This window comes from Sturnira hondurensis, unplaced genomic scaffold (assembly GCF_014824575.4).
Source record: "Sturnira hondurensis isolate 20B ecotype Veracruz unplaced genomic scaffold, ASM1482457v3 Scaffold0019947, whole genome shotgun sequence".
NCBI classification, from domain to species: Eukaryota; Metazoa; Chordata; class Mammalia; order Chiroptera; family Phyllostomidae; genus Sturnira; species Sturnira hondurensis.
The window spans coordinates 16,678-41,842 of record NW_028092578.1 but is presented as its reverse complement, the minus strand read 5'-3'; the positions used below and the strand labels follow the sequence as shown (position 1 = coordinate 41,842).

At 38.5% G+C, this 25,165-nt stretch overlaps 1 protein-coding gene across 1 annotated transcript; it reads left to right on the top strand.

Annotated features, from left to right (window-relative positions):
* The first annotated feature begins 2,258 nt into the window (after nucleotides 1-2,258).
* On the top strand, nucleotides 2,259-23,408 carry NKAP (NFKB activating protein). The gene is made up of 9 exons (XM_037028460.1): nucleotides 2,259-2,793; nucleotides 5,580-5,660; nucleotides 11,480-11,550; nucleotides 11,872-12,012; nucleotides 13,966-14,029; nucleotides 15,198-15,307; nucleotides 15,595-15,670; nucleotides 16,666-16,815; nucleotides 20,293-23,408. The coding sequence occupies exons 1-9, from the start codon at nucleotides 2,408-2,410 to the stop codon at nucleotides 20,465-20,467; spliced, it is 1,254 nt and encodes a 417-aa protein (XP_036884355.1). The 5' UTR covers nucleotides 2,259-2,407; the 3' UTR covers nucleotides 20,468-23,408.
* The last annotated feature ends 1,757 nt before the right edge of the window (nucleotides 23,409-25,165 follow it).

Here is a 25,165-nt window from a genome sequence, read left to right as displayed (position 1 = left end):
AATAACTAAGGGTGGGGGGTGGAAATGGGAGGGAGGTGGGGAGCATGGGGCGGGGGGTGGGCAGGGTTGGGAATATAAGACAGAAAGCTGTACTTGAACAAGAATTAAATAAAAAAATTATTTAAAAAATAAATAAAACTTTGTTTTAGTCTTGCAACTTCTTAAACAATTGTTGGCATAATTGGAAAGCACCTACAAATTGAAACAGACACAAACTACAAATGAGTCTTCCCAATTCCCACTTTCTCAACCTCCATTTCCACAACCCAGACCCCTCCCTTGGTGCTCTGAGTGAAGCCATGCATCTGCTCAAGCAACTCAGATTTCAAAGGGAAGTAGTTAATGGAAACTGAATACATCATAGCCCATAACACACAAACTATTTAACTCTACTATAAAGAATGGATCCATGTAAGTATGAATGATTTTTTTGTCTTGGCTGGGTTGGGTTTCCACATAACTCAACCTCTGCCCCACCTTTGTGACTGCCCATGCCTGCCTGTACCTGCCTGTGTGCTCTGATCCCGCCCCGCCCCGCCCCCCCACACACTTCCTATTTGAGAAACACAGGCTGCTCCAAGAAAACTGAACAAGAAGAGTATCGTGCCAATCAGAGGTGCAGGGGTAAGGGTTTTATCATTGAAACTAAAGTGCATGATAAGGGCCAGGTAGAACAAGCACTGTTGCAAAGTTCACTTTTAGGGGCAATTGACGTAAAAGTGTGCAGCCTGGTATCACAAAAGTTAGGTGTAGGTTTTCCACTCAAAACTTCATTAGAAATTTCCCCAAATCTCCATCCTAAATAATGTAACTTCTCTTACTTTATTTCTTGGTCCTCACTCAAGACCAATTGTTTTTACATAAAAGATATTCAACGTAATTATACAACAAAAATAAGTAAAATTAGTCCCTAAATATTGAAAGTAAAATTAAATTAACTTGTATATTAAATTACACAAGTGGCATAACCAGGTAGAGATAAATAATTTCATCTCAGTTTAAGATACAGTAATATCATCACCAATCCTTAGTGGGGGTATGCCCTAAGGGTAAAAGTAATTAAAGAATAAAATCTTCAACTCTTTTCAGTACTTCTTTCATTGGTGGTACTGTTGATATTTTTACATTGACACTGCTACATGTATTTTGTGGGATAAAGTAAATGAGTAATTAATTACACTGGGGACATTGAGAGCTTGAATTTTGATATGAAAAAAGTCAATACAGATATAAGATTATTGAGGTTAAATAAAATATCTAGTCTTCGGTGGAAGGACCAATGTAAATAATTCATGGTTTATTTTATCGCCAAATAAGATTCTACCTCCATACACCAAATGGGGGAAAAAAAGGTATCCAATAGTGTGGTCCACTTTTTCCATTTAACATTATGTAATACATCTTCCCTTTAAATTCCAAAAGAAAAGGAGGTTTCCAATAATTAATGGCATTAGTTTTCACTATCTGATAAGTTACTTCTTAGGAGGAAAGGTCCAGAGGCCATCTAGCTGCTAATAGAATGGGTTCAGAATTTCCACAGCAAACTCGCCATGCTTTCAAAAATTAAAGTCAGTAGAACTAGTGCTCCAATGCTGTTTCACTTGAAAACAGTGTAAAAAGAACAGAAATAATGATCATTAACCATGTATTGCTGAGCTGGTATATGATGGGACTAGTTTAAGGGGTTGGACAGGCGTGGGTGTTACAAACTCCTTTTGCTGGAGTACCCTGGTGGAGATGGATGTCTGGGGAATAAATACTCAATTTTCTGTAGGCTGCAAACTTAAGTGGAGTGCATCAGGCTCAAGTCATTAACATAGAATTTGTGCCCTCTAAGGTAATTGGACAGCACGGAGTTTACACACCATAGCTAACCACCAATTAAGATGAACTTTACTTATTTTGCTTGGGACTGGGAAGAAAAATTGTGTGTGTGTGTGTGTGTGTGTGTGTGTGTGTGTGTCTGCAGTATACACGCGTGCGCGCGGGGGCGAATACGTACACAAACAGATATGTAAAATTATATTGGCTATGTTATTCGTACGGCCGCTCAGTGAAAAGTGTCCTGTGGCCTGTCATCCCGTCCTTCTATTCAGGTATTCCAAATCGAGGATGAAGAGGACTCCGGTCCGGTTTAGACTTCAGCAACCTCTCTGGGAACCGGAAGAACGCACGGACCAGGTTGCCCCACCGGCTTCTTTATACCATTACACACATCACGTCCTGTCGGCGCGACAAGCTAAGTCAGGGGAAGGTATTTGCCGACGTACCCGGAACTGTTTCCAAGGTTTCCTCGGTTCGGGATATGGCGCGGTGACAGGTCCTCCAGGGAGCCACGGCAACCGGTATCTTCCCAGGCTGTCAAGAGCGCCTCCTTCTCCCCGGCTTCGGGGACCCAACGGCAGTGATGGCTCCGGTGTCTGGTTCGCGCAGCCCGGAGAGGGAGGCCTCGGGCTCCAGGGTGAAGCGTCGCAGTTCATCCAGGAGCCCTAAGCCTAGCAAATCCGCCCGATCCCCGCGGGGCCGCCGCTCTCGCTCGCACTCTTGTTCTCGGTCTGGGGATCGGAATGGCCTCAGCCATCAGTCGAGTGGCCTCGGCCCGAGCTCCCGAAACCAGCCCTACCGCTCCCGCTCGCGGTCACGCTCTCGAGAGCGGCCCTCTGCGACGCGGGGCACCCCCTTCTCTTCTGCCTCCTCGTCCGCCTATTATGGCGGCTACTCACGCCCCTACGGGAACGACAAGCCTTGGCCTAGCCTCTTGGACAAGGAGAGGGAGGAAAGCCTGCGGCAGAAGTGAGTGAGATGGGTGCACCCTCTCTTACACCCACCTACCTTCCAAGTCCAATTTTCTAGTTCATCCCTACTGACTATTTGCATTTCTCTCTCCGCCTGCCTTGCGCCCATTTTCTTTCCTTCCTTCAATGCACCCACTACAATGCCTTATTTGCTCTTTGATTTCCTTAAGTTTTCACTCATCCTCAGGCCCCTTTAATACGGTGCCCTGGTCTGCCGCTACACCCTTCTGTCTCTTGGCTTCTAGTGGACATGGTCGAGCGCCTCCGACCTATGGGAATCCTATAGGAAGCATTTACTTTGTTACGTAGTTATCGTCCCTGAGCATGTTTTTATTTCCCACTAGACAGTTCTAATGGAAAGGAGGGACCCTACTGTATTGATTACAAAATTCACAGTGCTTAGCACTCTGTAGGAACGCTACCATTGCTTGTTGAACGATCAGACAGGTTTGAACAGAATATGTTAAGTGGAGATATTTTGTAGCCGGTTGGGAAGGGTTGAGACTAAAGGTTTAAATTGGAGAAGAGAAAAACCTCTAATGACAAGATAATTGAATGAATGCAGGAAAAGTGATCTGCTCAACTCTAGATTAGGCTACATTGAGAAGGGTCCTGTTAAAAGTGTTCTCAATCTTGACCATGAAAAGTCAGGTCAGGGTGAGATCAGGTCTCTAATGAGAATGAGTATTGAAGTGGAAAAATAAATAGTTTAAGAAGTAGAAAGGAACCAGGTTATAATTATTTCTAAGCCTTAATGTCTAATGCTTAATGAGTGTTAAATTATGTGTTGGGCACTGCACTAAGTGGTTTGCATGCACTATGTGTTAAAAACAAGACATTTAAAAGTATTACAGGCATTGAGGTTAAGGTGTCAACAGCAGATGTCCCCATGAATTGTTTTCTTCCAGGAGAGGGAAGCCAGTAAAGCATAGTGAAGAAAGAGGACAGGCTTCGGAATCAGACTGCCTGAATTCAAAGCCCCGCTTTGCTGCTTAATAGTTGTGTGACCTTGGGCAAGTTACTTACTTATCCTTTAAGTGACTTATCCTTCAAGTAAATTATCCTGAACTTAATTTCTTCAGTATTTAAAAGGGGATGAAATTAGCACAATTGCTTTTATAGTTGTAATGATTTAGTGCTTGGAACCTAATAAATAGTCCTTACAGTGTTAATTATTAGGTTTTCCTGCCTGGGAACAGAAACAGTAAAAATGGTCCTGAGTTAGGTTGGAGACCTACCTCTCCAACTTAAGTTTTTCCGAAAGTTATCCTCGTGCTGTGTCAGTCAAAAAGCAGCAGCTTCTTGCTAGACAATTGTCACCAAAAGATGTTGGAACTTTTGGATGAAATTTGCATTTGTACATTTAGAAGATAAATAATTTATCTTAAAATGACAGATGGCAACAGGGGTTGAATTTGAGTACTTGCTCTTTACAGCCTGTCAAGCATTCTTCCTCCTGTATGTAAGTATTCCAAGTTCAGTCATAAGTATGTCTCTTTTTAGACTGTTTCTTCAAGTGGGAAACCTGACTCTGCACAATTATAATACCTCTTCCCCTAAATAAAGAATTATATTTATTTTGTAAGTTTTTTTAACCAAATGGAGTCACAGCTGCTAAACTTTGAGGAATGGAGCCTTAGGTTTTTATGTTTGTTTGTTTGTTTGTTTATGAGTAATAGAAAAATTAAGGGAAGAAATCACAAACATAAAACAATTTTTTCTGTGTCCCCTCTTAGAGTAGAGATATAATCTTTCTTTCTAAAAAGGAACTAAATGGAAAAAGAAAAACCCTGTATCTCATTGAGTACAATTTTTTGTCATATAAAATTTCTTTTTCAGAGCTCTCTTTATTTTCTACTTCTAATGCTTCATTTTTATTTTCTTCATTAATCATTTCTTTAAGATTTTATTTATTTTTAATTTATTTTTAGATAGAGGGGAAGGGAGGGAGAAAGAGAGGGAAAGAAACATTAATGGGAGGAACATTAATGAGAGGAACATCAGTCGGTTGCTTTTCACATGCTCCCAACCATGTACCTGACCTGCAACCCAGGCTCTGACCTGGAATTGAACCAGTGATCCTTTGCCTTATGGGATGATGCCCAGCCTATTGAGCCACACCAGCCAGGGCTATTTTCTTAATTAATTCTTGAATGTCAACAAACAGAAGGTTTGACCAAACAAAAGTATTGACCTCTCTATTTTCATAAATGTGCATAAACAAAAGAAGTTATTTACAAATGTAAAACTGTTTCTGTCACTCACACATTGCAGAAGATGAAATGAGCAGTTGGGAGCTATGTCACACGTGAGGCAGAGAGGATGCACTTGACAACCTCCCAGGCTACATTTCTGGCCCAGCCTCTCAAGCTGTCTGTAGTCTGTGCCATTTGATAGTACTATCAAAACATCAGTTCGTAATTGTTGACTTCACATTTAAGCCGTTTTTATTTTTATTTTTTAATAAATTTATTTATTTTTAGAAAAAGGGAAGGGAGGGAGGAAGAGAGAGAAACATCAGTCAGTTGCCTCTCACACACCTGCAACTGAGGACTTGGCCTGCAACCCAGGTATGTGCCCTGACCAGGAATCAAACCTGCGACCCTCCGGCCTTCAGGCCAGAGTTCAGTCCACTGAGCGATACCAGCCAAGGCTAAGCCAAGTTTTTATTAATTTAAAGTTTAAAATGTAAGGGAAAATAGGACTTGACTCCTTTGAATTTCATTATATGTTTAGGAAACAGTTTATCCTTGGAGTTATAATTCACATGCCTATATCTTCTAGGAGATTAAGCGAGAGAGAAAGGATTGGAGAATTGGGAGCTCCTGAAGTATGGGGACTTTCTCCAAAGAATCCAGAACCAGAGTAAGTGAATAAAAAATACATTTTTAAATGTAACATTTGTTTAACTCCAGAGTCTAGTGTCAAAATTTTTGTTCAGTACACCTCACATTTTTCTCCTTTCTTGTGATTAATGCTATTCTACCCCTTAAGTTTTTTTTAAATTTATTTTTAGAGAGAAGAGGGGGAGATAAACATTGGTCAGTTGCCTCTCACATGCCCTCAACTGGGGGCACAGCCCACAACCCAGGCATGTGCCCTGACTGGGAATCAAATCGGTGACCCTTTGCTTCACAGTCCTGTGCTCAATCCACTGAGCCACACCAGCCAGGGCTACCCCTTCAGTTTTAAAGACATCGAACATATCTGTTGCTGGCAGATTTTAGCATGCTAATAGTTTTCTTAAATTGTTATTCACAGAATGCTAATTTCTTGTTCATAGAAGGGTTCTGTGTTAAAACAGGTACTTGTATACTATTTCTGATCATTTTTTTTCTCAATCCAGTAGCAGTTTGCATGTCAGATGTTAGCATTATGAAGGGATTTTTTTACAGTATAATTGACATACATTATATTGGTTTCAGGTATACAGCATAATGATTTGATATTTTTATACAAGGGTGGGCAAAAGTAGGTTTATAGTTATTCATATGGAAAGTAATGTAACGATAAATAATAATACAAGAATAAACTGATTTTCGTGTACTCACAATTGTAAACCTACTTTTGCCTTGCCCTGTATATTCTTGGCTCCTTTGTTGTAAATTAATTGACCATATATGAGGGGAACCTGCCCCCAACAAACTGGAATTATCTTCTGGAGAGTGGGACCCTTGTAGTACAGGCTTTTCCCACTAGTCAAATGTTCTAGGAACCCATTTGTATCAGTTTTACCAGCTGGCATTGTTGTGAGAGGCTGCCTTCAGCTTCAGTCAATTTTTTTGAAGGCTCTTTCAGTGCATTTGCACATTTCATGATGGGTGATTTACCAGCACACCTGCCCACCCTCCGCTGAGTGTTCAGCATTTCTTGACCAAAAATGGCATGACTCCTGTGCCCCGCCCTCCCTGTTCACCCAGTCTGTCCCTGAGCAACTTTGGGGGGGTTTGTTTCCCGGGATGAAAAAGTCCTCAAAGGGAAATGTTTTGCTGATGTGGAAGAGGTGAAACAAAAAAACAGCAGAAGCACTAAAAGGCATCAAAATCAATGAGTTCAAAAACTGTTTTGAGCAGTGAGGAAAAAAATATGTCTCAGTAGGTATATTGCATCAAATGGAGAGTACTTTGAAGGTGTCTGAAGTTTAAACATGTAAGAATAAATACATAATTTTCTTCCAGGGTTTTTTTCCCAGTCCCCCCTCATATGTGTAGGTTTATTTCTGGGCTTTCTGTTCTGTTCCCCAAGGAATTTTTTTCAATAAACATACTGATATGGGTTTGTTTAGTTCCCCTATATCAAGTAGTATCTGAAGGTTTAATCCTTTTTCCTTTTCCTTATTTTTTTTCTCTTTGGTTCTGTTGATAAGCTGCTGCTTCTTTCTCCTCTGTTTCTGTGTCTACTTTAGGTTGAGTTGAAACAGTGGGCTTGAGTGGTAAACTTGTAATTTGTGACAGGGTGATAAAGCATTATTATCTGAAACTTGTTTTTATAAATAACTTTGGAAAATGCTTGAAGAATCTGACCTCAAAGAATTAGAGTTGGAAAGAACCCTAAAATTAATTTTCTAAGCAATACATAAATTATTCCAAATGTGATTTGCAGAGAAAAGATTATATGGTATAAGAACTCCTTGTCTAAACTGTTACAGAACTTTTTATAACACTCATTTTCGGAATTCTCTACAACAGAATGAGATGTGTTTATACTGTGGTGCGTGAGGCTCTTCTTGCTCTGGGGAGGCAGAACAGTTGCTGCTCTGCCGTGTGCCCTTTACACACGTAGAATAAAATTGTGACATCTTCCCACAGCCTTCTTATCCCCACTTTCTTTCATCTTTCCATATGGCTCCCATTGCCTTACTTTCATCCTGTGCTTTCTTCTGAATATATAAATCTTAAATGCCTATTTCAGTTTGAACAGCACTTTGTAAACTCTAAAGCATTATGCAAGTGTAAACAATTACTATATTACCATGAACGTGGTAAATCCTTAAACAGTACTCTTAGAAAAGCAGTCCAAATCTTGCTTTTAATAGTTCTTGGAAATCATTTGTTACTGAAACTTTTTTTAAAGATTTTATTCATTCATTTTTTTAGAGAGAGAGGAAGGAAAGGAGAAAGAGAGAGAGAAACATCAATGTGTGGTTGCCTCTCATGCGGCCCCCACCGGGGACCTGGCCCACAACCCAGGCATGTGCCCTGACTGGGAATCAAACTGGTGACCCTTATGGTTCGCAGGCCAGCACTCAATCCACTGAGCTACACCAGCTAGGGCCATTACTGAAACTTTTTAACTCTATATTTTTATACTCTGTGGTTCATATTTTATCACTTTCCTGATTCTTTCTTTTCTTTTTAAATTACAGTTGACATACAATATTATATTAGTTTCAGGTATACAATCCCATGATTAGACATTTACATAACTTACATAGTGATCACCCTAATAAATCTAGGGCCCATCTGGTACCATATATAGTATTACATTATTCCCTATGCTATACATTATATCCCTGTGATTATTCTGTAACTACCAATTTGTACTTCTAAATCTTTTTACCTTTTTCACCCACCCCCACCAACCCCTCTCCTGTCTAGCAGCTGTCAGTGTTTTCTGTATCTATGAGTATGTTTCTATTCTGCTTATTTGTTTTTTTAAATCCCACATATAAGTGAATTATCTGTCATTTGTCTTTTTCTGTGTGACTTATTTCACTCAGCATAATACCCTCTAAGTCCAACCATGTTGTTGCTGATGGCAAGATTTCATTCTTTTTTATGGCTGAATCGTATTTCATCTTATGTGTGTACCACTTCTTTATCCATTCATCTATTTATGGACACTTAGGTTGCTTCTGTATCTTGGCAATTGTAAATAATGCTGCAGTAAGCATATGGATGTATATGTTTTTTCAATTTAGTGTTTTGGGTTTCTCTGGATTAATACCCAGTAGTGGAAGTGCTGGATCCTTCTTTGTCTCTTGTTAATGACTTTTGTTTCAAAGTCTATTTTGTCAAGTACAGATGGTTTTTCAGATACGATACCCACCTGCCGACTCTGTGTGGAAAGGGCTCAGCAAAGAAACAATGGCCTTTGTCAACACTTCTGTCTGGGAGAAAGCTGCCCCTCCAGCCCTCTCCCTGCTGCCAGTCAGTTCAGTTCCTCCCTGTATGTCCCTGGTGCCTTTCAACCTGCTGTCCCAGCTCTGGAGCTCAGAGGGAGTGAGACCGAGTAAGTCCATGCACGGGCCATTTAAGAGGAATGTCTGGGTCTCTGGAATCCCTCCCTCTCACTCAGCCACAATCCCTGCTGGTTTTTACACCCAGAAGTTACAGGACTTCTCTTCCTGGCACTGGAACCTGGGCTGGGGTGCCTGGGTGGGGCTGGGACAACTTGCTCCTCAGAGAGGGACCCCTTGCAGCCAAAATATCCCTCCCAGTTTTTAACTACCATATGTGGGTATGGGACCAGCCTGTTCAATGTCTCTGTCCCTCCTACTAGTCTTGATGTGGCTTCTTCAGTATATTTTTAGTTATAGGACTTCTTTTCAGCTAGATTTCAGGTGGTTTTGAATGATGGTTGTACTGTAGTTTAGTTGTAATTTTGATGTGATCGCGTGAGGTTCTGAGTATGGTGTTTAGATACTCCTGTCATCCTGACCAGCCCCGTACATTTCTGATTCTTATAACTATGCTCTTTATTTTTTTCATTGTCCAAGCATGTGGTGATTTTTATGAAGAATAAGTTTGAGCCCTGGCTGGTATAGCTCAGTGGATTGAGCATGGACTGCAAACCAAAGGGTTGCTGGTTCGGTTCCCAGTCAGGGCACATGCCTTGGTTGCAGGCCAGGTCCCCAGTGGGGGCCACGTGAGAGATAACCATACATTGATATATGTCTCTCTCTCTTTCTCCCTCCCTTCCCCTCTCTAAAAATAAATAAATAAAATCTTTTAAAAAAGAGAGAATAAGTTTGAGCCCTGACCTGGGAGCTCAGTTGGTTAGAGCATGGTCCTGATACACCAAGGTTGGGGATTTGGTCCCAGCCAGGACACACACAAGAATCAACCAAAGAATACATATAATAAGTTGAACAACAAATTGATGTCTCTCTGTCTTTCTCCCTCTTCCTGCCTCTCTAAAATCAATAAATAGAAATTAGGAAAAAAAATTTAAAGAATAACTTTGATTTGCTCTGTCCAGGCATCTCAGTTGGTTGGGATGTCATCCCATACACCAATAGGTTGTGGGTTTGATTCCTGGTCAGGGCACATACCTGGGTTGTGGGTTCAGTCCTCGGTCAGGGCGCAACTGATTGAGGTTTCTCACATCCATATTTCTGTTTCTGTCTCTCTTTCTCTTTCCTTTCCTCTCTAAAATCAATTAACATACCCTTGGATGAGGATTAAAATAAAAAAGAATAACTGGTTCTAAGCATTCCACCTTCAAGTCTATAACACTTTATATTAAAAACTATTATACAGGCACAAATACAAACAATATTAAGTTATGAAAACAAATATATTAAGGCTCCCTTTATATACATTATAAACATTCAAACAAGTCAAGGTTGGTTTTTTTTAGAAATTTTTTTATAAGGAGAGGGTTTATTTATTTATTTTTAAGATCTTATTTATTTATCTTTAGAGGGGAAGGGAAGGAGAGAAGGAGAGAAACATCAGTGTATGGTTGCCTCTTGTGCGTCCCCTGCTGGGAACTGGCCTGCAACCCAGGCATGTGCCCTGACTGGGAATCGAACCACAATCGTGTGGTTCACAGGCCCGCACTCAATCCACTGAGCTACACCAGCCAGGGCAAGTCAAGATTTTCAAAGTAGAAGAATAAAGTCAACTGTTATAGCTTAGGAAACAACACTGTTTTATTACTAGGAGATTATAAAACACTGAACTAGTTTAAGACAAACACAGACTAGGAAAATGGAGCCATTTTTGTCCAAAAGTGGCTCAAAGCACAAACTGCTTGGATGTTCATGAGTCCTAGGGGTTTGGACTGTAAAGCGTGGGGGGAGACTGATGCCTTTTTAACCTCAGGCCTGTGAGCTAAGCTGATCTGATGACTTCAAAGCGCTGATCTGATGACTTCTTTATGTGTACCTTCCACTGTTTAGTCATTGAGACGTCACTGTATGCTATTTACAAGTCTTCTTTTGGCCATCTTTATACCACTAACTCCAAATAATTCTGCAGATTTATGAGTGAGATTGGGAGGGAAATGCTTTGTAACTTGTTTTTCCCAATGAAGGATGAATTCTAGGTAAGTTCTTGGTTCTTCTAAAGGAGACTGTCAGAGCCCTTGAGAATTTTATCAAGTGACAGAATTGTTTCAAGGACTTATTGAGCCAGTCCTGAACCATCATTTTACAAATCACATCATTAGTCGCTATGCACAAAGAAAATATTCCAGTCAATGTGCAATCAGAAATGTACTTTTCAAGATGAGGGCAGTTAACATACATTCTTCTTTCAAAAGGAAGAGCTATGGGGAAAAAAGTTATCATTCCATCCTTTAAAAGAAAACTACTATAGAGCACCATCTTATCTTAAGCATCTCCTATTTTATTTAAATAATACTTGCTGATGAGAGAAATCATCCATTCCAGGTATAATCCACATATTCTCAAACTTGCAGTACATGATCACTGCAATAACCATGTTCTTTAAATTCAGCTCTGATGAACATACACCAGTAGAGGATGAGGAACCAAAGAAAAGCACCACTTCAGCTTCTACTTCAGAAGGTATGCTTTTTTTTTCCCTCTGCGTCATTGAGTGACGGCTGCCACTGGCACAGTCCCAGGGCAAGGATGCACCCAAGGGTTTTTCTTTCAGCACCAGCTACCAAATCCTGGCCCCACTGCCTCAAAAGGTATGTTTTAAATACAGAACTTTTTTATTTACAAGTTAAAAAATAAATTTATAAATAGTTAAAGATTAGACTTTGCTTTTGTTCAAATTGTCTATCACATATTCTTTTTCAGTATTTCAAATACAATAAAGTTGCTGTTTAGATATATATATATACTTCGGTAGAAGTTGATTTGTATTTGTACTCTATGTAGAAGAAAAGAAGAAGAAGAAGAAGGATAGTCACTCAAAAGAAAGGTCCAAGAAAAGAAGAAAGAAAAAATCATCTAAAAGAAAACACAAGAATTATTCTGACGATAGTGACAGTGACTCTGATTCTGAAACAGACTCCGCTGGTAAGAGAGTCACATCATTCTGCAGGCCTCAGTTCAGAACTACTTTTACATTCTAAAGCTTATTTCAGAAGCAGGTTCTTAAAAACAATAATAGTAGTCAAGAGTTTTTGGACACTTACTGACTTTGGGATGGGCACAGGCTATGTGCTTGCTATTTCATCCACACGGCAACTGTAAGATAGTTCTTCGAGAAGGGAAAAAGAGGCATGGAGCATCATTGTCACACATTTGGGATTCAGGCCTAACCAGGGTGACTCTAGATTGGTTGTGTGCAGGTGTCCAAGGCATGTGGCACCGAACCAAGTTGGGGTTGGGCTGCAAGACGTGGTACCACACCAAGCCTACGGGGCTGCCGCAGCCCACAGGAGCAGCTCTTCTGTGTAATTCTCACACTCAGTGGGCACCTTTGTGCAATTTTCAAAAAGCCACACCATAAAGAGCCCCTTCAGGCTGGCAGCTCGTTTAAGGAAGCCACCCTGTGGGCTGGCACATCACAAAAGCCACCTGTTTGCGCCTAATCCTGCCTGATGATGGGCAGAGGCTGCCTCCTCTGGGGACACATTACATAAAGGTGTCCCATGCTCTGCTGTCACCTGGGTTTCCTGGCCCCCATGGTCACTTTTCTTCCTCACTGCTGGAAGACCCAACTATTTTAAAGCACAAATCCGAGCATGTCAGTCCCCTTCTCAAAACCCTTGAGTAGCACTCCATAGCCTTCACAGTGAACTTCACACCCTGATTGATCCATTCTATTTGGGGGGGGGTATTTTTTTAAAATATATTTTATTGATTGTACCATTACAATTGTTCTATTCCCCCCTTCATTCCCCTCCACCCTGCACACCCCCTCCCCCACCATTCCCCCCTTTAGTTTATGACCACGTGTCTCAAGTTCTTTAGATTCTATATTTCCCCTACTATGATTGATCTATTCTAATCACACACACCCTGTCACTTTCTCTCATGGTGTCCTCTGTAGCCTGAAGACTACTTTCTGTCCCCTCAATGTTTCACCTTCCTTCTCTTGATTTTGTGACTTGATGCAGATAGTCCACCTGCCTGCAATGCCCGTCTCGCCCTGCATGCAGCTTGGCTTACTCGTTTCAACAATGGGCAGGCATTACTTTTGTAATAGAACTGACTTTAAAAAGAGCTAGCTTAAGAGTCACCTTTGCCTAGTCAGCCATTCTTCACCCTCCCCAAGTCAGCCTGACTGTGAGACTCCTCTGTAGGCCTAGAGCACCCCACGCTTTCTCTGTCACTCGGAATGCTGGTTATCTCCTTACCTCTGTCACCTGCATTAGACTGCGCTGCTGGAAAGCATCCCCCCAAATGCACACAAAGGTTTTTCTCTTTCCATCTTGAAAATACCCAAACGTTCAGAAAAGTACAGAGAATAGTATAGTACCATATGCATGTCCCTTTAATTTTAACAATTGTTAGTAGTTTCACATATTTGTTTCAAATACCATACCTTGCCATATATAATGAGCCCAAATTTTTGAGGGAAAACTAAGGGTGTACATTATACATGGGTATAATGATTACATGCCATGAGCATAATAATGCCATGTATGATGCACCCAAAAACGTGGGTAGGCATTATACACGGCAAAATACAGTATTTTTTTCTTGTTGAGATAGTCGATATAAATTATAAATATCACACTGCCACTCTAAGGATTTCTGTATACATCTCTTACATTTTCCTACTTAATCACAATTCTATTATTTCATGTAATAAAATTAATAATAATGCCCTATATCACCAAATACTTAGTGTGACTTTAATATCTGTGTCCCCAGTGCTTTGCGCACATTCTGACAAGTAGCAATAAATGAATGAATTTCTGTGTCACAGCAAATAGAACAGTAATGTGATATTTATCTACTCAAAAGTATTGGGGGGTTAGAATTAAAATTTTTTTAATTTCTAAATTCTTTAATTTGCAGATGAAGATACAAAAAGGAGATCAAAGAAAGCCAAGAAAAAGGAAAAGAAGAAGAAACGCAGATCGTTGGTTTTATTTATTTATTTATTTTTAGAGAGAGGGGAAGGGAGGAAGAAAGGGAAGGAGAGAAACATCAATGTGTGGTTGCCTCTCATGTGCCCGCTACTGGACACCTGGCCCACAACCCAGGCATGTGCCCTGACTATGAATCAAACTGTCACCAGTTTGATTCGCAGGCTGGCACTTAACCCACTGAGCTACACCAGCCAGAGCGCTTCAATTTTTACTATGGAAAATTTCACATACATATAAAATTATATAAAACAATAAAATGATCTCCCATGTAACCACCACCCAGCTTGCATAATTACCAATTCATGGACAGTCTCCACTGCCCCACCCCAGATTATTTTGAAACCAGTCCCAGATATTATTTCATCCATAAACCAGCATGTTTCTCTAAAAGATAGACATTCTTTTAAAAAATAGCATAACTACAGTACTTTTGTCACATCTAAGGTATTTAACAATAATTTCTCAATTCTTGGCAGTTTTTTTGTAGAGTCTATTCAAATCAGGATCCAAGTAATGACATGAATTGCCATTGGTTGACATGTCACTTAAGTCTCTAAATCCTCTTCTTTTTTTATTCTTGCATTTTGTTGAAGAAACCAAATTATTTGTCCTATAGTTTCCTGCAGTATGGATTTTGCTGACTGTATTCCCATGGTATCCTTTTAACATGTTCTGTCCTCTATATTTATAAGATAAACCTACCCTCATGAACTGTTGGGGTACTCTGAAGTAGTTTGTATAGGAAGAACGGGATAATTACTTACTTTTTTTTGTTTTTTGAGTTTTCAGAGTAATGAGCTGGGTTATTTTACTATCATTATGAACCCAAGTATTTGTACATGTTTGATGTTTTTTAATCCATTACATTTAAAATTATTGATGTTCAAATTGGTATAGCTGTTTTTTAAGTGCTTTATTTCTGTTATCTTTCTACAACATGAGACCTGTATTTCATTGTTTCTGTCAGGGGTCTTTTTTTTTTAATAGGGAAACATGATTTGGTTAAATAAGTTAAGATTTTCAAATTAAAATTATTCTCTAAAAAGTTTGAATAAGCTAAGAATTCAAATCTAATCAGTCTTTTCATTGCCTTGAAAAATAATATGCCCTTTAACATGGGAAAATTGAGTCACTTTGTATCAAATTATATAATTACAGGAAGAAACACAAGAAAAAGAAGTCTAAGAAGAACAGAAAAGATTCCAGTGATTCAAGCTCTAAAGATTCCCAAGAAGAGTTTCTGGAGAATCCCTGGAAGGATCGATCAAGTAGGTTCTGATGATACACTTTTTTTTTCATTATTTGAGTATTTATTACTACAATTCACCCTTGAACAACATGGGTTTGAATTGCATGGGTCCACTTATATAAGGATTTTTTCCCAAAAATACTGTAAATATATTTTCTCTTCCTTATGATTTTCTTTTTTTTCTTTGTTTATTATCAACACTATTACAAGTGTCCTTGATAGACTTTGACTCAGAACAGATAAAACATTGAATTAACTAACCAGTTAGTCAAAATGTGAATATATTTCTGAACATCTTTCATGCAGAGCCTGAAGAACCCTCAGATTTAATTGGCCCAGAGGCTCCAAAAACACTTGCCTCTCAAGATGATAAACCTCTGAAGTAAGTAACAGTGTATTTACAATATCTAAAGTACCTCCTCAAAAGTATGGCCCTAACTTAACCTTTCCAAGCTTATCTCCCTCTGCCCCCTTATTTATACCTCAGGTTCCAACTGAGCTGAGCGAGTTTCCCAGTGGTTACTGTGCACTTTCCCACATTGTACCTTGTTGCCCTTATTTCTTCCCCCAACATGCTTTCCCTTCTTTTCCCAGCCCTATTTTCTTCACTAGCTCCAGTTTCTTCCTGGTAAAATCCTCACTATCCTTCAAAGCCATTTTCAAAAGGTGGGGGGTATGTGCCTATTCCCAGTACCTTCCCTCCAAAGTAGGTGTGATTCCTACCCTCTTTCATCCTTTAGTCCTCAAGGCATTTTCTATTTCTTTTGTGAAATGTATTGCAGTTATATCCGTATTATAACTGCATTGTATTACAGTTATATTGTATTGTGGTTATATCCTTATTAATATATAAATTCCACAAGAACAGAGATTATTTTGTTTAATAGATATTTAAAAAGCATTTAATAAGTTGAATGAAGGGATGATAGTTTTTAAAGTCCCCTTGAATGAAAGGTAGTAGATAATTGTTACTACATGTGTTGTTATTGGTTATAAGGCTAAACAGTATGTTCAGTTTGAGATATATTATTCCTTTGCTTTTTTTCATGGAAAAGGGGAAGAAGAATTCACTGAAAGGAGCAGTAATGGCAGTGCCTTAGGGATAAATTGATCCATAACTGTAAAACATGAATCTATACATGTGAACACCACTTCTTTCGTTCTTCCAAAGTATCTCTACACTTCTGGGTTGGTTACATAGGTCACAGGACACTGTTTACTAATTAAATTAAAATAATTCGTGTTGGGCTTCCCAACATGCTGCCACTCAATAACTGTTATTCCCACTGTTTGCTGAGAGTAAATGAATTTTTGCGCTCTCTTTAGATGTTGGGCTTTTTATAATGGACCTTTTCTGAATTCTGCATTACTTTGTAGCTATGGCCATGCCCTGTTACCTGGTGAAGGTGCAGCTATGGCTGAATATGTAAAAGCTGGAAAACGTATCCCACGAAGAGGTGAAATTGGTTTGACAAGTGAAGAAATTGCATCATTTGAATGCTCGGGTTACGTAATGAGTGGTAGCAGGTATGCTCTTGGCATTGAAATCAGTTTTGGTATTAGATCATTTCCTTCTTTCCCACTACCAGAATTATATTTGGTGATTGATTTTCATTAAGTGACCATTCCTAATCAAAAGTAAAGTATAAGTATTGTTTTAGTATGGGTTTTATTAGTATAAATGTGGTTGTCTGAAATTCTGTGTATGTAGCTCAGCCTCCAAATCAGCTACGTCAAAGAATCAGTCTTTCCAGTGTCTTTTCTTATTTCATATTTTGGTACAGATAGTTTACCCTATGGAGGATATATCTAAATTCAGCTCTTCACTGCCCCATGGGGAATGTAGCATTTTTCTAGTTAAGAAAGAATTTTCATAAGACAGTGTTTCCTGGTTTCTAAGTTTGCCTCTGAGGACAAAGAACAGAAAAGAATTATGACAGACATCAGGTTCAGCATGGGAAAATGAATATAAAATTAGGGGAGAGAAAGCAAAGTACCAAGAAGAACAAGGAGAACAAATAGGACATCTGTACCAAAATCAGACTGAAGTTTGGATTTTTAAAAACTTTCTATAAAGTTTCCCTGGCTGGTGTGGCTCAGTGGATTGAGCACCAGCCTGTGAACCAAAGAGTCTCTGGTTTGCCTCCTAGTCAGGGCACATGCCTGGGTTGCAGGCCAGGTTCCCAGTAGGGGGTACGCAAGAGGCAACCACACATTGATGCTTCTCTCCCTCTCTTTCTCCCTCCCTTCCCCTTTGTCTAAAAATAAATAAATTAAATCTTTTTTAAAAATCTTTTTAAAAAACTATACATAAAGTTTTAAAAGTAGATAAATCTCTTAAAATCAAATTGGAGGCAAATATTAGCAGCACCTCTGAAGCACTTAGAATCTTAGAATTCAGAGGACCAACATTTGAAAACATATCTGAGGATCAGCACAATAAGATAAGAAAAAGAAATTAGAGACATAATGATCGGAAAAGAGGATATAACAATGTCATTTTTGTGAATGATATGGATTTTTTATATGGAAAATTTTAAAGAATCTAGAGATAAATTATAAATAAGCAGGTTTAACAAATGGTTGGATATAAGGTTAATACACAAAAATCAATTGCATTTCTGTGTACCAGCAACAAACAACTAGGAAATGTAACTAAATAAAAAAGAAAATAACATTTATAACAGTATCAGAGAATATGAGGGACTTGGGAATAAATCTAATAAAAGATGTCCAGGAGCTCTACAGGGAAAACTATAAAATTATTGAGACACTTAGAAAGATGGAAATAAATGGAGAGATAGCATGTTTGTGGATGAAAGACAATATTGTAAAGTTGTCAGTTTTTCCCAAACTGATCTGTAGATTCAGTGCAGTTCCAGTCAAAATCACAACAGATTTTTCATGATACTTATAATAAGTTAGTTTTAAAATTTATATGTTAGACTAGATGGCCAAGAATAGCTAGGTCACTTCTGAAGATGAGGAGGAGGAAGATGAGATTTGTTCTACCAGATGTGAAGACTTATTATGATGCTTACAGTACATTAGAAAGTATGGGGGTACGAATGATTTGTTTGATGGAATAAAATACAGAGCCCAGGGACAGAGCCATACATGTATGGAAACTAGGTATATGAAAAAGATGGCCTGTCAAATCACTGGGGAAAGAATAAACTATTCAGTAAATGCTTCAAGAAAAAAATTGTTATCTACATGAAAAAGATGAAAGTAGATCCCTGTATTACCATATTTAAAAATCATTACAGCTAGATTAAGGACTTAAATGTCAGAAACCACTTTAACACTCTTAATATAAAATATGAGCAAATATCTGTTAGATCTTGGGGTGGAAACAGTGTTTTTTAAAGTTGACAAAAAATGCAATAACCATAAAACAAAATATTGCTAAATGTGTCTAAGTTAAAAGTAAGAATTTTTGTTTATCAAAAGACATCTTAAAATAAGTAAAAAGACAAGTTCCAAGCTGGGATAAGATCCTGCAATGAACACAACCATTATATAGTTAGCATTGAGAACATTTAAAGAATACCAATAAACAACACAAAAGAAAAGTGGGAAAATGACACAAACGGGCATTTGTCAGAAGAAATATGTATGGCCTATATGTACATAAAAAGAATTCATTATCATCAGAAATGGAACTTAAGAACATACTGAAATACTCTTTTACATGCATTTGACAGACAAAAGTTCATAGTTCTAACAATACCAAGCATTGGAGAGGATGTGGATCTACAGGATCTCTTAAGTATTACTAGTGGTGGTGTAAATTGGTACAGCCACCTTGGAAAACACTCTGCCATTATCTTGGAAAGTTGAACACTCATATACTTTTATGACCCAGTAACTCCATACCTAGATACCCACGAGAAAATCTTTCCCTTGTACTAGGAGACATTTACATACAGGTTTATTACAGCATCGTTCACATAGCACTTCCTGTTCCAGATAAACTCCTCACTGCACCCTGAGCAACATAAATACATTGTCATCTCCTTCACTCTCCATCCTGCCACTCTCCAACTTCCACACTAACCTGAAATGGTTCTCCCCTCTTCTCACTCTCAGTTTTCTCTATTTTTCTGGACAGCTCATGCTTCATCTTGAACTGACTGTATAGGATTGGGTATATATACATAAAAGAGGCAGGTTTTCATGAAGTTTTCCTGCTAAATAAGCAACCTTTGAAGATGATGTAATAGTTCCCCTCTGCCCCTGCCACTATAGTTTCCTGATTTGGATCCTGTGCTAAATCCCTTCTTTATTTTCTTTGAGCTTCTACTAGAGTCAAAGGAGTTAAATTCAATTTTAGGTGTAGACTTGGTTCTTATGGTTGTATGAGAAATTTGAACCTTAAAGAAGTTGTACCTAATTGATGACAGCTTAAGTCTTTCATCCATCCTACTATCAGTTTCACAAAGGCAAATTGCACATATCACCTAGGAGGTTTAATAATTTGCCTGTTTCTGGTTGTTTTACTGGAGACAGCAGAACTAGACTTAGGCCCTTAGTATTTAAAATTAATAGCTTTCACGATGTTTACAGAATCTCAGAGATTATTATTTGAATACTAGAAATGAATCAAAGGATACGTTGGCAGATAAAATAAGCTCTCTTTTGAGAATATAACCCATTACAAAACAGTTACTGTTTGTCAAATTTTTTTTAAAGATTTTATTTATTTATTTTTAGAGAGAGGGGAATGGAAGGAGAAAGAAAGGGAGTGAAACATCAGTGTGTGGTTGCCTCTCCCGTGCCCCCAACTGAGACCTGGCCCACAACCCAGGCATGTGCCCTGACTGGGAATCAAACCAACGACCCTTTGGTCTGCAGGCCCGTGCTCAATTCACCAAGCTACACCAGCCAGGCCTCTATTTGTCATAATTTTAAATGAACCACTCTGTATTAAGAAAAGATTAGTGAGGAAGTACTGTGAGAATAATTACTGAGAAATTAAGCCAAAAATAAAATTATCCCCAGGCATCGCCGAATGGAGGCTGTGCGACTACGGAAAGAAAACCAGATCTATAGTGCAGATGAGAAGAGAGCTCTTGCATCCTTTAACCAAGAAGAGAGACGAAAGAGAGAAAACAAGATTCTGGCCAGTTTTCGAGAGATGGTATACAGAAAAACTAAAGGGAAAGATGACAAATAAGGATTTTGGGCTTGTTCAGCAAATGTTTTTAACAGAAAGTCTGGGTTTTATATATACCTACAAAAAGATTGTTACAACCTGAAAAGCTTTGCAGTGCTACTGTGCCTTCTATTTAATTCTTTCGGTCTTTCAATAAAAAGCTGCTTATTGATCTAACATTAGCAAGTTCTTTGGGTTATTTTGATTGACCTTAAAACTTTCTGGTTTAAAAATCCAAATTACAAATAAAATCTTACTGTATTGGCGGAGGTGACATTGAGAGAAAATGTCAGTGGGAGTAAAAGACAGAAAACTATACTTGAACAACAATTAAATTAAATATATATATTTTAAAAAATTTTAAAGAGAAAAAAATGGCAGTGAGATGAGAAACTTAACTCTCACACCATGGGACAGTGCTACTTGTAGCTCTACATGATGCCCGCCCCCACCCCAACTGAACTGGTAGGAAATTACCATTCCTCTATATTGAGGGTATTATGAATGGACTTGATAGAAACATACAGGAGGCCAGTTTTGTCAACACAATGAAGGCATTGCTGGAAAAAGCAAATCTGGAATTTGAAGACCAACTTTTATTTTACAATATATATCATCTGCCCTGCGAATAATGGATTTTGGTTTTAGTCCCTGACCAATCCCCAAACCAGCAAATAAACCAAAAAGCAAACTAACCCACAGACTTGTTGAATTGAAAATGTGAACATTAGTTTTAAAAATTCTTACTAGGTTACTTAAAAGTGTTTTTTTTCAAATATAAAATATTGGAAAGTCTATTGTTGTGCCACTGTAAGTACATTATTTCCATCTAAGCTGTATGTAGATCATAATTTGAATACTAGAAATTAATGGGAGTCAACTATGGTCAGTAGTTTAATAGGGAAAAATATAATGAATCATTATTTTAACTCGGTTTATAAGGATGAAACTAAAATGATATTAAACATTTTGCCTGTCCTTTATATAATAAGCAGATTTTATTTTAAATGTCGTTTAACCTTTCAGATTGGTTTTTACATCTATGATTCAGTTTAATCTTTAATTTTTTATAGAACCCCTGCACTTTATCACTTTTTTATGTCTACTATTGACTTTTAAGTTTGGGAGAAATGGAAAACTTTGGAACTATGAGATTACAATTTTTCCCTTCCCTATGTCATTCAGTTTTAGTCATTAGGTCACAAGAGTGAAGGGGGAGGGGACAGTGGAAGTTCGGGTTGTCTTTGTTAAGGTTCTTTTGAGCTGCATTACTATTTTATACCTAGGATAAATTTAAATTTACCTGTGTGATAAGAAAATTCTGACTCTGCTCTTATAAAATGCCCTCTTCTCTCTCCTTAGAATAGTTTAAGATCATTTTTTCAAAGTTTTAAAATAAGGCAGTACGATTTCAAAGCATAAATCAGAAGTTTTACTCTTTAGCACATATTCTAGGAAAATGTCTACCTTTAACCCACAACTAATGAACTAAACAGCTACTTGGCATGAAGCAACATTATGGCCCCTGAATTTGAAGTGATTTCTATTTATAATCATTGCTGAGAAATCTGTTTTTTCCAAAAGTTAAAAGGAAACTAGGTCCCAAACTTATGAGTTGTAATCCATCTACTTCCCTGTGTAATAAAACCAAAACTTATAATCCCCATTTAAAAATTTTGTTCTCCAAGAATGTTATTTCTTGTTACTGGCTCCTAGAGCCTAAATGAGCCTGTTCTCTTATTTCTAGTAGGCAAGATAGTTCAAATGCAACAATTTTGTGATACATGAATACTATGGATTTTTATCAGATTCTCCTATCTCCTCCACAAATAGAGCAGATACTCAACAAATGCTTGTTGAGTAAATGGAAGAAAATATATTAACTTATTTCAGAGGTTTACCATTGCTTTCATCAGTGTTTGTTCAGGAAAGATGTGCCAAGAATAGCTTTGGTGGTATATTTTGGGGGAAAGGGGAAAGAAGAATAAAAGGGCTGAAAGTATTTTATTTTCAGCTCATGAGAGTTACTACTTCAAACTGTGTGCTTAGTCACCTGAGCCATAATTCTAATAGGAGGGCTGTTGTAGTTGAAATACTACATTTTTTCTTCTCCAGGGAGACCTCTAGTTTCCCACCTCCTCACCTGTTGCTCTAAAATTTTCCTTCCTTTTTTATTTGTTGCATAAATATAAGTTAAAAAAAGAAGAAAGAAAAATTACCCACATTCTTACCACATCAACTGTCTTTAGGGTTCTGTGTTCACTTCCAGTGCTTGTCTATGTAAATACGTATTCTGATGTACCTGTAAGTAATCACTCCTAACATAATTTGTCTTTGGTATTTTAAAATTTTGCAGCCAGGCAAGACAGCCTCACCGGGATGGTAGGAACAATTGATAATCTGGTGTGAGGATGGGAAGAAAACAAGAAATAAGTGAGGGTGGAGACCGAGCCTTCCGTGGGGTTTTTTTGCCCCCAGTCCTGAGACCGCACTGCTGCAATCATGGTTGTGATGATGCCCAGTTTGAGTTTCAGACTGTGTTTAACAAGGAGGCTTCCCTTGCAGTAAATGAAGGGGTCTGTGAGTAGAGAAACCCGTCAGACTGGTTACATTATGAGCCATAGAACTGTTGCCATTTTTCTGTTCCCCAGCTGTGCCCATAAAGAGGTGTATCTGGGCAAGGCACTTAGGCTCAAATGGGGGGAAGAGCAGTCAAGTACCAACCTCTGTTGCCCTGGGAGGTGAATTTTCACAGCTCTCTGAACTCAGCTTCTATACCTCTAAGACTCTGAGTGAGGCAGATAGTGATGTGGAAAAACTTTGAGAAAATAGAAAACAACTTACTGGTTACTCTGTTAGCACGATGGAAGTTGCCAAATGGAAAATGAATGAATGCCAAAAAATACAGCTGGATTGTGTGCCACAAGTTTATTATTCAATAAATGTTTTGTGGTTTGATGTGCAGTAGTGTATTATTAATACATTTAGATTAGAAATCCAATCCTAACACATTCTGTAAGAATCAGACATCATTGATTTCGGAGATAAATGGCTTTGCTAACTTAGTTTTGGCCTCAATCATGTAAATCACCCAGTTTTCTGGAACGTGACTCATTCCTGGTCTGCAGAGGAAGAAAAACAAATACACCAAAAGTTTCTTAAAGTAAAAGAAAACATTGAGCCAAAGATTGATTCCCTGTTTACTCAGTTACATTCCTTGTGAGCAGAAAGCCTTTTCAGTGTGAAGGAGTGGAGACTCTGTATCTATTCCTTAGGCCCAATCAATAAAAGAGTGAATGAGCTTATATGTAAAGATTCTTTAAGAGAGCTTCTATACAAATAAAGGGGATTATTATACATGAGTTAATTCCATGTAATTGTAAATTTTCCCATAGAAATAATGGACATGACCCACTTTACGCCCACCCTACTCCAGCAACTAACCCTCAAGTTTCTAATCACTGAAAAACAAGACACTAAAAAGCATCCCCCCTAAAAAAAAAAAAGGAAACCATTTTCTAGAACAGTGGCAGTATCCTACTTTTAGCCCATCCTAATGGGGTAAGTGGTCCAAATGAGAAAGATGATCATTACATGAATTGTCTGTGACTGTGGGCCAGCCGGATTCCTGCAGTGGGACAGCCTTTATCTACCACCCATTTAAAATAACTCTCCAAATGTTCATTACCTGCTAAGCAGTGACTGGCCCTCAAAGTAATAAGAGACGTCAATGGGTGCATCCTAAGAAAGAAAAGGACAGTTGTCAGCCTAGACCTATCATACCAACTCATGACTCCTTCCGTCTCTATACTTGTTCATATGTATACTCTTAAATTTCTAGAATTCATCTTCCTTGTGAACGGGGGTCTGTAGGGGGTCATTTTTTGTCACTTCACACCTCTGTTCTCCAAAAGATCTTTTTGGCAACAGGTATCTTAAGCATCACTCCAACATTGGAAACAAGTCAAGAGAGGCTTATGCTCATTGAGTAAGTTATTTACATCCTTTACATGTTCCTGTTTACTCAACTGACACTACCTGCTTTACCCCTTAGGGATGGCCTAAGAGTAAAATAATGTAGATGAACAAGTTTGAAAACCTTTTTACAGCAGCGTAACAATGTAGGCTATAATATTGTCTCAGTGCTCCCCACCCATTCTCTCCTCCAAAATTATACTCGGAATTCTGAGCAAGAGCCCTTCTCCCAAGCCCTGTGTGGTCACTGGTTAATGGTCTTGCTTACCTCCACCCGCCTTACTTTCCAGTCTCGGGATTCACCAGTTACCAACCCAGCTGGTGGTGGGATACAGGACCGGGAGAAGCAAGAGTGCCACATATTTTACCTATTTAGATTAGTTTAGGTTCCAAACTCTCTGAATAGATGTTCATACTAGAATAGCATGAATTACAGGATATAATTAGCTCAGTATGTAGTCACATATAAAGCCTTAGAGTCAGATAAAGCTTCAAATAACTTTTGTAAAAGGATGGAAAGCAAAGGGGACATAACATTTTTATGTCTGCTGTGCTCCAGGCATTATGCTTAGTATCAACCCTGCTCCTCTGAGAACCCTATGCCTGGATTCATGTTATTTTGACTCTCTTCACAGCAACTATCAACACACTTCATACCCATGCTCTCCCTAACGGCTACAAGCAGTCATTCTTTCAAGTATTTATTGAGTGCCCACTATTTTCTAGACCTTGTTTTACAGCAAG

Bases quoted from the DNA above. Each gene is read 5' to 3' on its own strand.
- NKAP (XM_037028460.1), top strand. From the start codon at position 2,408: ATGGCTCCGGTGTCTGGTTCGCGCAGCCCGGAGAGGGAGGCCTCGGGC. The intron at 11,551-11,871 runs GTATGCTTTTTT...TACTCTATGTAG, and splicing joins TTCAGCTTCTACTTCAGAAG to AAGAAAAGAAGAAGAAGAAG. The intron at 16,816-20,292 runs GTATGCTCTTGG...AATTATCCCCAG, and splicing joins TACGTAATGAGTGGTAGCAG to GCATCGCCGAATGGAGGCTG.